The 13674-nt window shown below is 39.1% G+C and overlaps 1 protein-coding gene across 24 annotated transcripts in view; it reads right to left on the bottom strand.

The window, feature by feature from the left end:
* UBAP2L (ubiquitin associated protein 2 like) overlaps nucleotides 1-13674 on the bottom strand; it is a 37966-nt gene that overhangs the window by 15438 nt on the left and 8854 nt on the right. For 9 of the 24 annotated variants that reach the window (XM_045515994.2, XM_074349485.1, XM_045515995.2 and 6 more), the window contains exons 5-14: nucleotides 12676-12844; nucleotides 12176-12271; nucleotides 11695-11740; nucleotides 11064-11176; nucleotides 7299-7351; nucleotides 5607-5692; nucleotides 3561-3732; nucleotides 1285-1483; nucleotides 405-682; nucleotides 78-250 (exon numbers count right to left, since the gene is read on the bottom strand). In XM_045515994.2, the coding sequence (XP_045371950.1) occupies nucleotides 78-250; nucleotides 405-682; nucleotides 1285-1483; nucleotides 3561-3732; nucleotides 5607-5692; nucleotides 7299-7351; nucleotides 11064-11176; nucleotides 11695-11740; nucleotides 12176-12271; nucleotides 12676-12844 (1385 nt within the window). Of the gene's footprint in view, nucleotides 1-77; nucleotides 251-404; nucleotides 683-1284; nucleotides 1484-3560; nucleotides 3733-5606; nucleotides 5693-7298; nucleotides 7352-9203; nucleotides 9264-11063; nucleotides 11177-11694; nucleotides 11741-12175; nucleotides 12272-12642; nucleotides 12845-13674 lie in introns of all 24 variants that reach the window. The other 15 variants (XM_045515989.2, XM_045515983.2, XM_045515979.2 and 12 more) reach the window with 3 other exon arrangements.

The following is a 13674-nucleotide window of genomic DNA, read 5'->3' as shown; positions in this document are numbered from 1 at the left end:
AGAGTTCTAGGAATCAGCAAAAGTAGAATAAGCAGTGAAAAGTCTAAAAAAAGTTTTATGACACAGGTTTCCTCTACCTGGCCGTGCTGGTATAGAGGCTACTTGGAGCCTGGCTTGAAGAGGCGCTCGTGGTGGGGGTAGACTCATAATCAGAAAGGACAGGCTCTGACCCAAACTGCAATGCCCCAAACTGCAGGTTTAGCCCTGAGATATCTGCTGAGCCAGGCATCTCCACAGCCAGAGCAGGAATCTGTAGAGAAGATAAAGTAATGGTTTATTATAACCTTACTCTAAGACTAATAAAAAACTTTTGCTTCAGACTTCCAAATCATGCCCTTACTATCTCAATTCTCAAATCCCACACCCCTTTGCTCTAAATAATATCTATCTAAAAGTTCAAATACCTTAGAAGTCAAGGAGGCTTTTTTCTTCTGCTGTTTCAGTTTTTGCTGAGCCGGCTGAGGGCTGGAGGATTGGTTGTCTGAAGACCCAGGGGACATTTGTGGAGCAGAGGTGGATTTGCTTGGCAGAGGAGAAGAGGGGGGTGGAGGTGCAGCTGTGGAGGTAGCCACTGCGGGTGGCTTCTCCTGAAGGAACACCTCCATCATAGTTGAAGATGGGGTGAAAGCCTGGCGCTTTGTAAAGGGGCTGTGCACTGTTGAATCATTTGGGTTCTTCAAATCTGCACAAGAAAATCAGTATGTATGAGGCCAGAGGCGCTTGTGAACCTCAAGAAAAAGCTACTGTCCTGCTCTAGAGCCATAAACTAGGTTCCCAGGGATTGGAGCCTCATATAAACAGGTCCTCTTTTAAGACTTAGTCTCATTTCTGTAGGTATCAACCTTTGGATCATGTTTGTTCTTAAGCAGAACCTAATCAAATCAACACTATTACCCTGCGTATGTAAGAAAGAAATCTAGAAATTGTCCATTTAGAGTATAAGGTCCTAAAATGGCAAAGTCCGTGAACCTTTCCAAAGGCAGTATGTTATTTTCAAACACTAAAGATAAATCTAGGGAAAAATCCAAAACACCCCCAGGTCAACAGAAGGCTATAACTATGGATATGGCTACATCGGACGAAAGAGATACACAGCCTCAACTCTGCATTACTCCCCAGGCTTCTGAACTCAGCCTATCTGACAAGGGGAAATCAACGTGGGAAACTAGCCAGCTGGCTGCCCTTCTCCTCACTTCAGGACCTTCTCCTCCCCTACTCCTGCCAGTCTTCTGGCAGTAATGCCCCAACACTTAAAGAATTCAAGTTAGTTTCCATCTTTCTCACCATACTGCACCAGCGATGAGGACTGTGTGGTGGAGCCCATGTCCCAAGAGGAGGTGGTGGTGGTTCCAGACTGAGAATGCTGAGCTGCCAACTGAGCCAGGGCCTGAGCAGTCTTGAATTGCTCCAAGAACTGAGAACCTGTGGTGCTGCTGCCTTTAGCTTCACCAACATCACCAAATCCTTTCCCTAACATGCTCACCTATAGATCAACACAGAGATTAGAGAAACCTACAGCCAGCAACCTTGTTCAGCTAGTAAAAAAAGACACTTATCCACGTTAAGAGCCAGTATTGATAAGACAAGTAAAGAATGTCACCAAATGGAATAGTCGATTAGAACACAAGCTCTGGACTCAGACAGTCTAGATTCAAATCCTGGTTATATAATCATGGGAAAAATTACTTATAATTCGTATGTCATTTTCCTCATCTGAAAATAGGAGTAAAGGTAGTACCTCATAAAGTTGTAGGAAGAGTAAACAAATAACATATGCAAAAAAGCATGTAATATGTACATGGTACATAGCAAGCACTCAAAAAGAATGAGCGCCATTAAAATTTATACCACTACTATCACTCTCCCTTCCTTCCTTCTCAGGGACTTAAGGACTGGAGCGGTTTTCCCCCTTTAAAGTTTTTAAATCAACCACTATCTGATTAAGTTAACATGAAGATGATATAAAATTGCACTTCAGCCATTAAGGTCTTTGCCCCTTCAACTAAACAGCTCAAAAGGAACAAAAACTAACTGGAGCCTCATCTCAATGCTTCCAATAACTAGCATAGAGATGAAAAGTTAAGGGGCCATCTTAACTTCTATACTAGACAATCAAATAATGAGTCAATATGATTTCATTGTTTTCTCTGTGTATATCCAAATATTACAGGATAATCATGAAAACAAAGCAAAATTTACTCTTAATGCTTTTGGGATAATCTCTACTCCCTACTACCAAGTAAAACTACTAGCCTAGTCCAGAAAATTAATCATGTGGCCTTGACTATTCCAAAAAACCTCCAAGGAGATTGAATCTAATCTTCCTTGGGTTCTTATTTAACCATATTATGATCTTCATCACTGAGCACTGCTTATACAAAACCACACAAAACTAGTCTGTCCAACTCAAAGTAAGACATTTTTTTCCATTTCAGTCTATACCCCAAGATAATACAAACAAAAACAAAAACACTGGAAGTCTAGTTGAAAATATGGGATTGTGGCATAGAGATGATCTAATACAGCAACAATTACAAAATATTCTGCAAGTGTGAAACACTAAAGGTATAGAAAATTATCTAACATTCATATATCATCATAGGGGAACCCCCTGTATTACTTACATTTACTAAATTTTAAGGGAAATCAACCCTCTAACACTTACTCTCAATGGACGAGAACTACATTAAATAGCATACTTATAATAAAAAAGAACAGAACAGTACTTATGTTTAGTCTAACATATCACATGACACATATTAAATAGAATGTCAGGATGAAATGGAAGTATAGCGAAAACTTATTTTTGATATTAGAATTTGGATTTGATTTTAAATCTTAAATCTCAGACATTAAAGACAATTAAAACTGACAAAGAACACTTAACCACATTTTCCAGTTATATATCTTAGGGGTGGGTTGGTAGTTATTTCATGATCTTCATTACACCTTCCTACAACCTTTGTCCCATTTTGTTTCTTCTTTTTCTTTTGAATCCCAACGTCCCTCTTCTCCCTTTCCCTTCTCCCCCACCTTTCTATTGTATAGCACAGGGAACTATATTCAGTATTTTGTAGTAACATATAATGAAAAAGAATATAAAAACAAATATATTTATGTATACGTATGACTGAAACATTATGCTATACGCCAGAAATTGACACAACACTGTAAGCTGACACTTCAATTAAGAAAAAAAAAGAAATAGGGAACTGCTACAATCTTCCATCAAAGTTTAATCAGTTTTGCAAAAGCGTTAAAATTGGCTGTCATTGATTCTGTCTCTTCAAACATAATAGCAAACAACGTTCAACACGATGAGTGTTCTATAAATGTTAACTCATTGTTTTAAGAAGATTCAGTCTGTCCAAAGCTAATCCTCTCCTAGAGCTTTCCCCTACTACCCAACTCAACACCTCTACACTCAAGTCTCCTTAGGAAGACGAAAGAGGGTATCTTAGCCTGCCCCAAACCTCTGGGTATCACAGAAAGGAATTACTGTATACATGTGCTGGGGTTGCAGAAAAGTTTGGTTAGGATACATCATGTTTCTTACTTACCATACTGTGATGAGAAAACGTGTTCCCTGAAGCAGGCTGTGATATGGCACTCTGCTTCGAGTTACTGAACACCAGAGGCTGGGCAAGAGAAGGAGCCTGAGATGGATCCAGATTAGAAGAATCACTCTCCATTGAAGACGGTGATTTCCCCAACAGAACAGCAAGGTCAATTCTAGTGGAGAGATGGGATCTTGATGAATAACAACAGAAATTCTAGCATTCCCCAACACCCAACTCAGGATATGGTTAGTTCAAAATCAAGTCACTCCTCAGAGACACAAAGCCCTGAAATGCTTAATTCATCAAAATAACTGATGTATAAGAGCTATGATAGTATCTAGCTGTGTTCCAATGAGGTTGCCATCCATGATAATGTTATTTAAATAATTTTAGTGAAATTAACTTAATGAAATATCTAATGTTAGTTTTAATTCAGCAGCTCGCTAACTGGGTGAAAATTTACAAATTTGTACCCATGATTTTAATACTGAATACCTGTTATTACTAGTATCTAAGATACATAAAACTGCATGTTAGAATGCTGGCATCTTCAAGTGGCTTTGAAACAAGAAGGGTTTGGGAAATTTTTTCCCCCAATTTTTATAAAATTTCAAGTTACTTGTGGTACAATGAAGATATATATTAGAGGTTTTGCAAATTTCCTGAGTAATACGAGGGTCTTTCATTATTGGTAGTTGGTCCCCTTTCAACCAGGGTTTATGCTTGTAAAGTTATTCAGGATGGGTCCCCACAGAGTTTCAGGAAGCAGGCTGGTCACCAGAAACATGGAGAAAGTAATTAGAGGCTTGGAACTTTCAGCCCCACCACATTCCACTCAATTCTAGGGAGGGAAGGGGAGCTGGGGATTGAATTCAATCACCAATGACTTAATTAATCATGCCTATGTAATGAAACTTTGATTAAAAACTCTTGAACAATGAGGTTCAGTGAGCTACCCATGTGCTGGGAGGGCAGCACAAAGCAGAGAGCTTAGAAGCTCTGTGTACCCACCCCTCCATACCCTGCCCCTATGCATCTCTTCCATTTGGCTGTTTCTGAGTACCTGTTGTAATAAAGTGGTAACAATTAAAACTCTTTCCTGAGTTCTCTGAGTCATTCTAGCAAATCACTGAACCTGAGGAGGGGACTGTCAGAACCATCAAATTTGCTGTCAACTGGACATAAATGTGTGGGTAGCCTGGGCACCCATTTGCAGCTGACCTCTGAAGCAAAGGCAGTCTTGTGGTACTGAGCTGTCAACTTGGGTCTGTGCTAACTCTGGAGATTCTGGAGAATCTGTCAGAATTGAATTAAACTGCTGAACACCTAGCTGATGTCAAACTGCAGAACTGGTGCGGAAAAAAAAATCACAGCTATTTGGTATCATAAAAAAAAAAAACACACACATTACCTCTGATAATAACATCCTTAACATTTTATTCATCTCATACTTCTCTTTAAGACATTCTGAGTCAACAGCTATCATACCCAGATCTAGAAATAATCCAAGACATTTTTAGAGGATAAAAATATTCCCTGACAAGTATATCCTCCTCTACTGATCCCAATGAAATATGTTCAAGTTCTAAAAAGTTCATTAGCCAGATCCTAGGGAAAAAAATTAATCACCATACTTAATGGGCTGAGCAGATCATAATTATAAAGCTAGAGAAGAAGCTACTGAAGAATTCTGCAAATTCAGAAATAAAAACTTTCCACTTTTAGCTTTTCTTTACCTGATTTACTGTAAGTTTATATTGTTCTAAGTTTTAATCAATGCCTGTGACGCTGACAAGAATGACCTATGTAATTAAAGGGCTATTTGGAGAATTAGCTTTAAAATTATATATGGATTTCCATTTATTAGATTAACTAGTATCAACTCTTCTAAATCTATGAATCAACTAAATAGGAACCTAATGTGATTTGCTCATTATTACCAACACCATGGGAGTTTGTAAGGGCCCACTGCCACTCTTCCTCACCACTAGCCTAGTAGGTCTAGACCCCTTTGGGAAAGAATACTGAATTATACCACACACTTGCCTCTGACCAGCAGTGATTGTCACATTCTCCGCAGGGAGAGGCACTGAAGACACATTAGAGGCAGTGAAGATCTTGGTCTCAGAAAGCTGGAAAACAGAATAAGTCACTCCTGGTGTTAGGCAGGTTACAGTCAGAAACCCGGCATAGGTAAGAATTCAGCATCAAGAAAAAGGGGAAAACCCTTAGAGGAGAGAACTATTTACCCTGTGGAATCCTAAGTGGATTGACCTTCCAAGACCCTTCTATATACGCACAATGGTTTCATCAAAAGAGAAGGTAAAATCAAGAAACCCAGTAACATCTAGTGAATCACATAATATGCACGCTGAACTTAGAGGAAGATGAATACACGAGACAGAGAAAGAGAAAGCCCCTTTATATATTTCCACTGTAGGTTCCCAACTCCTATTTCTAACCAAACTATATTTTCCACTATTCCTCTCAAGAAAAGGAAGATCACAGCCAACATGAAGACAGAAATAAATTAATTCTTGGCTTTTGATCGGTACAGGCCCAAGTGCTGGTGAGTTAAGATCGTTAGATCGTCTCAGGGGTAATTTTAACAATATGCAATTTTTGACTTAATACTAATTTTATCATACCTAGTCTCTCCACCATTAAAACATTAAAATTAGGTAAGCAATTGCAGGGACTAACTCTTCCTACTATTCAAAAGTTGGTTTGTTTCTCTTGTTTTTGTTTTACTTTTTTGATTAAAATCTCCCTGTGAAAAAACAGAGAATCCACCCCCCCAATATGCCATTCTCTGAAAGGAGCTTAAGCAGACAAGCCAAATCTTAGAAAGTATTCACAAGGCAATCTAGCTTAACTGTAACAGAAAAGAATCCCCCTCTGATGCTGATGCATCTGAAATTTTAAACCTCAGGCCTGGCAACCAAAACAGTTTGACACATCATTTCCTATTACCTGAAAGTTGATTTAATTGATATTCCTGCCTGAATAAATACAAGTATAGGAAAGTTTATCCATGATCATGGAATTCACAGCAACAGCTGGCAGTGACCAGGGACCAGCAGAGTTCTTTTACTCAGGTACTACTCCGGTGAATTCAGAGAGCTTGTTTCTGTGCCACCCATCTATGAGGCTTCCAAGTTGAGTCAAGCTGGAAGATAGCCAAACCTACATATTCACCTCAACTATAATCACCAAGTTGGGCTTTAATTAAAAAAAAAAAAAAAAAAAAAAAAAGGTTCCAGAGCCAACCAGGTTGCAAATTTAAGGACTTGATACTTAACTCTCACTCTGTACCCACCTCTAAGCCAATTACAGGGCCATACACCAATGCTTGAATGTGAACCAAATAACTGATTTGCTCCAAGGAGAGTCATGTGTCACCAGCAGTTGTTACTCAATGCACTGCCTGCCTAACTCCATTTCTAGTGCTCTACCCAACCACCATCTCTTCCTGGGATAAATCCGACAATCAGATATTGGACTTACACAAGTGCACTTGCCCTTTCCATAGTCTGGTTCCACAGAGTCCTGTTCATGCCCAGTCTCCTTCATATAACATATGTGAAATGTTCTGGCTCAGAACACTATTTTGGATGTAAAAGTTTTGGGTCAGAATCTTAAGGGTGAATTTTGAGGGTAGAAACATACCCATTTTCTATCCCTAAACACCACTTAGGGATAGAAGGTACTAATGAGGAATGACCTAGGAATACCTACATCTTCATTCCAATCTTCAGTTCCCCACTCCTCTGTTGCAGTCCTCCATGCACCTGGGAATAAAGGGAAAACAATGAAGGAGCTTTAAGTGCCAGTACAAAGCATGTGCAGAAATCACTAATGTGTTCAACTTTTTGGCAGCCAAAAGTGTAACCAGAATTTAGTAATAAGAAGGGATTCTTGGGCTTCAGCGGGAGGAAGACATTTTTTAGAAAGGGATGCCTCAGAACACCAGGGTTTTAATAAGATTATTATTTCACAGCTACTTTCAGTTGTTTCATAGCTGTAACAGGACAGGGGAGCGAGAGAGCAACAGAAAGAGAGGAAAAGAGAAAAACAAAGTGCAAGAAAGAGCAAGACTCCAATGGGCCCAATGCGCCAAGCAATCTCCCTTCAGCCTTCTGACTTACTGGTTAGGTCAATGAAATGGGAGCAGACAATTTAAACCAAAACATGCAAACTACACCTATTTGGTATAAGACAATGCTGCAGGCAGTCCAAAGAGATGGCAGCAGTGATAGAAGAACAAACATGGTTGCCACATGATAGTGAAAGGGCAGTGAAGAAGGAAAGCCCTGAAATCCAAACTGAGAGTACTGACACCCAACTGCTGTGGGGATTGAATTTAAAATGCACACTCAGCAGAAGTCAAGTGTATAGATTGCACTGGTTTAACTACAAGAAACCCTGAAGGATCTGTTCTTTCAGAAGACACTGGGTGAGACTGAAAAATCAAGTATATGTATTAGCTATCGTACTAGTCCTAACCACAGAACATGAAACCCGACCTGCCAAGGTCATGGTACAGATAATACATTCTCCTCATGTCGGTAATAATGTTGTTGGGATACAGTTTCTATAGAAGTCTGTAAGCAATCAAACCACCTTCCATAATCCCCCGGTTTTGCTTCATATATATAAGTATCCTCAGAAAGGGAACCTGCCTTTTCTTAACAAATATGGGTGAGTTTTTAATAGACCCAGAAGTCTTCCCTTCAACCAAAGGAAAACACTAAGAAATAAGAACCTATCTGTAGAAAGGACAAGAAAACTCCTTATTTTCTTCTCTAGAGTAACAGTATATATTTAATAATTCTTAAAGTATTCTCTTCAAATGGAGAAAACATTACAAGAATGAAAGTCTGGCATTCAAATAGTGTCACTGAAGAGACACGTTCAAAAATTTACAAAATCTATCTGAAATTCTTCTAAACATTTAATAATGAAAAATTCTCTTTCCTAGAGAAAAATGTTTAGTGCAGTGCCTTTCCCAGGACAATGTTAAAACTGTACCAGGGAAATTTCAAACCACTTAATAATGACAACATTCTCCAAATCAAACTGAAGTCCAATCTCAGTTTAGACAAATTACAAACCACATTCTTCTGTCTTTGGTGATATACCATTCTTCCTCCCCATTGACATCCATCCCACCCTGTCTAACAGAAATTCAAAATCTGGGTTAACACATAAATACAATCTTAGAGCTAGAAGTGACCAGCTAAGTTTTTTACTATTGACAGGTTATTTCTCAATGCAAGAATTCTTTCCCCCCTGCACTCTAGCAATTGCATCTGGAATGGAAAGGAAGGCTGTAGAAAGCTACCCAGTACCTTCCTATATAGGACATATAGTCATGGCTGAGGAGGACTACACTGATAAGCATTTAGGAGCAGAAAGAGTTCAAATAGTGTGAACAGATTACAGGGAACAGACGATGTAAATGTTAAGTATTCATTAAATAAACTATAATTTTTTTAAGGAGAAAAAAAGGCATAAAATATAAGAGAAAAGGGCAGAAAGATAAAAAGCAGGAAAACAGAAAAATGACATATCCACAGATATTTCAGTTCATAAAAATCTATTAAAATATCCGGGGCAGTTAGGCGCCTGGATGTATCATACCAGGAGCAGTCTCAAATTTTCGGGGATAATTTGACCCCTCAACCCCAATGAAATCAAGTCCTGAAACAAAAAAGAAAAGAAAAAAAACAACCGGTGAAATTTTGCTTGTGAATGAGAAATGTCTGCCCCCAATACACAATTCCCACTGTACCTGTGGATATTTTAAGGGTAGATTGGAGTTTCTTTTTAAATTAAAAAGGGAATTTGAAGTTTGCTATCATGAAAACACAAAAAGAGATCATGCATGAAGGTAAGTTCGTATCATGAAACTAACAATGATGGGAATGTATGAAACTACACCCAACACTTTCACACTAACGAAATAACAGCAGCATCAAATAATTTTTCTTTCAGCGACAAGTCAAAGATTTCTGATTCTAGCCCCCAAATATGGTATTCTCTACCATATATAAATACAAACCTCTCCCTTCCCTCTTTTTCCAACCAGATCCTTATTGGAAACAACTAAGGCTTGCAATCTAGGACTGGGACTCCGTGCCTGATTTTCTATCCGTGACTGAAAACAAATCCCTCAACTTCCATTATCTTTCCTGCCGATGATAAAAAGCCAAACATCCAAGAACTAACTAGAGCTCAAAAACTGACTTTTGCTGTATGGACTGTTACCTCTGCTCTATAAAGCCATCAAGAGATGAATGAAGAGCAGTTCTCATGCCTCCAAAGTACACTAAGTTAGAAAAGGATACTTCATAGCCAAATAGTAAGAGGGAATTAAAAAAGGTATCTTGCCAATAACTCAACTTTGGCCTCCATCAATGAGAAATTTGTGTTCAAAATGAGTTTAAAAGATAGCTTGATGAACAAAAAGCAAGTAACATTTAGGACCTGAGGTATAGCTCTTGTGGGCAGCAGATGAGAAGCCGTTTGTGCCAAAGACCCTCCTAAAGACGCAAGACTAGGATCACTGACCTTCGAAAGGGAACAAGGCAAATTTAAACAGGTTAGGAGTCAAAAAGTCTCTTTCACAGTGTTATTATTGACCCATTCCCCTCTCCTCCCTTTATAAGAGGAAAAAGTCTCAGGTTTTCCACATGTTGGCTCAGCCAGAAGGTAGCTGATCTCATCAGAAGAAAGTACTCTGGAACCCAGAAGCTGCTCTTACTTACAGTAGTAAAAATACCTTTAACTCACAAACACATCTTGGTGTATGCCAGAGGCCTAACACATTCTTAAATATACACACCCTACCCAGATATGCACCAAAGTCAGCTAGCAAACTCCGTAATACTCTACCACACTTAGAAGACTATCCAACAAAGAGAGCTGAGAAGTCTCCAAATTTCCTTCTTGCCCAGATATTGAGATTTCCCAAAATTGAAGGGAAAATAACATTGCTATCTTGGTACCGAAAAACAAATAAACTGACAGTGGGCTTTTGTTCTGGGCCCTGTTAATCTCTATAGTGGCTTGATTAATTAATTCTAAGTATCTTTCAAAAGGAAAAGCTAGCAAGCCTAACAGAAACACTAGAAAACACAACCGGAGCTAATGGCAGCCACACGGTATAATGAAAAGAGTACAGGCTTTTAGAGTCAAACAATTTTGAATTCAAATACTAGCAAATTTGACAACCAGCATTGCAGCCTAAGTCTTGTCATCTGGACAGTGATGATAAATAACACTTATTTCATAAAACAGTGATGAAGATCACGTGAAATAGTGCATATAATATGCCCACTGGCACACAGTAAATAAAGAAAATACACAGTAATTCAATTGCCATACCTTTCTCTCCCTGTCTCAGCACTCAAAAACCATTCCTCCATTTTTTCATGTGACTATAACCTCAAAAAAAATTATTTCCTTAGGTTCCCAGAGACAAATAAAGCAGTCACTCACTTGTCCCATCATCTGGTTCAAAGTGGCCAGTGTTGTTCCATGTACTGCCGCTGTTATTGCCGTAGGTCTCATCAGTGTTGGCCGGCTCTGCGTAATCAGCTGGGTTAAAGGTTCTGGTGGGCGGGAGAGAAAAAAAGCTTAAAAGAGTCTCTGAGCTCTAGGCAGCACCAGTAAAAATTAACAAAAAGGAGGGCAATCAGAATCTAGACTCTTTTCTAGTACAGATCAACCATGGCTCCATTCTGTATAATCTTATACGCTATCTACTTCTCCTCATTTACTAGCCTACCTAAAGTTTCATGGTGAAATAATTTTAATTTATAAAACTACTATCCATTTTGGGCTAGGACATCAATAATAATAAAATTCACATGGAGATTTTGGGAAAACAGCAGGTATATGTATTTAAATGAAGATATTAAGATAAAGAAAATAATTCAGGTGGTAAATGCTAAGTCTCCCAAAAATAAGCCCTATGCCTACGTTCTGATTAAACAGTCTAGAAATCTTTCTGATTGAATTTTGGTTACGGTTGCCTATTATCCTCAGGATACCAGAATGTTAGCCACTCTAAGACATTATGATAAGCCTAGGGGAAAACAGTCTTTGACATCAGATCAATGAAACTTACCCCATGCCTTGAGCAGAAAACCTTCCTCCCCGCCTACCAGAGCCACCTAAAAAAAGAGAAAAAGAGGAAGAGAGAAATACTTTAGAAGTTGATATAAAACTACATTGCCAACTGAGGCAGCTTTGGAAAGTGGGTATCATCAGATGTTCCTTCTCTCACTCTGTAGCACATCAGTTAATATAATACAGTAGGACAATCATTATTGACAAGACTGTTCTGCTGCTGCTCTCTGCTGATCAAACGGTTGGATCCTCAAGCAAATAGTTAATAGCAATGATAAAGACTACAGAAAATGGCATCTACCTCCTCCCCACTGTCCACTCAGTAATCTCTAGAATTTGCATGACACCTCAGTAATTCAGGTATCCAGACTCCACGTGAATTTGTCTGTTTTTAAACAGAGTAGACCCCTACTCTAATAAGAGTACCTTGTCCCCAGTATCCATCCCCCCCACTCCCCCACCCCCAACAAAATGATCACCTCTGCCTCGGCCACGACCTCTTCTGCCTCTTTCTGTGCCTCTTCCAGAAGGCCCTCCACTCTTGGTGCCATCTAATCCATTTTCCTGACCCCGAACTGAAATTAAAAAAAAAAAAAACAGAACAAAACACCACAGATGGCCAGAGCAAAGTCAATAGAAAATATATAAATATATAAATGGTATGTATATATGGTGGTAGGGGAACAAAAACAAAGAAGAGAGAATGATCTGGAAGGATGGGACATGCTGGTCACCAGGGTAATGGTGATGACCACAACAGAGAGCTGTAAGTCAATTTTATAAATGACTACAGGGTAATTTCATGCCAAACTGGTGACCATTGCTAGAAAGAGATGCCAAGGTCTCAAAACAGATGGCAGTAAGAAAAAGTCAAATGGGTGATATAGTGGTTACTAGGTCTAACCTAGCAGGGCCCTGACATCCCTGAAGCCTAGACATTACTAACCCACAGCTGGTTTTGTTAAAGCCCCATGCATACATTCTCGTCCACGGCTGGCACCTCTCCCTCGTCTTGGTGGCCCACCACGTCGCCGACTGTAGTCTCTGTCCCGGTCTCGATTTTCTTTGCCCTCCTCATTGGATTCCGTTTGGCCACCATCCTTCTGTCCTGAGACTCCCTTCTTCTTCCCGACCATCTCCCAGGAATGCTGAAGATGGGCAGAAAATTCATGTCTAATCAATATAGACTGCTATCAGGAAACCAGAGATAAAAGCTGGGACAATTGCTAACCATTTTCCTCTCAGCATGCATATCTAAGGTATGTCTATCAGTTTACTTCTGTAAATGGAGGATATAGAAGAACCTCAAAACAAATTCTACACCTATCACTAAAAAGTTGAGGTGTTCATAGCAAATGGATTGCAAGGATCACTTCCAAAAAGGTCACCAAGATCTCTATCCAGTTCAGTCACTTGGACCAGTTTAGTCAAAGGACATAGTTACTTACTGGTCCTTATCTTTCAAGTGTTTCCCTAGCTGAAAAAACGGATTCCCTTCAGATTTAGTGACTCCCAATTTTTTAGTTTTATTCATGTCAAATAAAACAAAACAAAACTGAATGTTTCTAAAAGTTAACTTTGAATTCAAAATGAATGAACAGAATTTGACTCCTGGGTACATTCTTTAATTAAGCAACCCAGAATTTAAGAGGAAAACAACTATACCTACTCCCCAAACCACCCACTTCATAACACCAGTTTCTTTATTTAAAAGAAGACCACATAGCAGTCAGAAAGCACAGCCCCAGCCCTGGGACATGTTGAGTATAGGCAGCCTTTGTTCCAGGTTTTATCCACTGTGTTGTCTTTATACTTCCTAGATTGATATAATCCAATTCAACCTTCCTCAAAGCGGTTCATTCCGGATTACAGAAGGAAATATTTTCAGTAAGGAAAATAAGCTAAACAGTCTTGCAAAACACTAATTCCTCAGGCAAATGCATTTCATAAATTTAAAGTTTTCAATACACATACACCT

Source organism: Camelus bactrianus, chromosome 21, assembly GCF_048773025.1.
Source record: "Camelus bactrianus isolate YW-2024 breed Bactrian camel chromosome 21, ASM4877302v1, whole genome shotgun sequence".
In the NCBI taxonomy this organism is placed as follows: domain Eukaryota; kingdom Metazoa; phylum Chordata; class Mammalia; order Artiodactyla; family Camelidae; genus Camelus; species Camelus bactrianus.
Note: the sequence above shows the minus strand (reverse complement) of the source record. Positions and strands in the feature narration are given on the sequence as shown.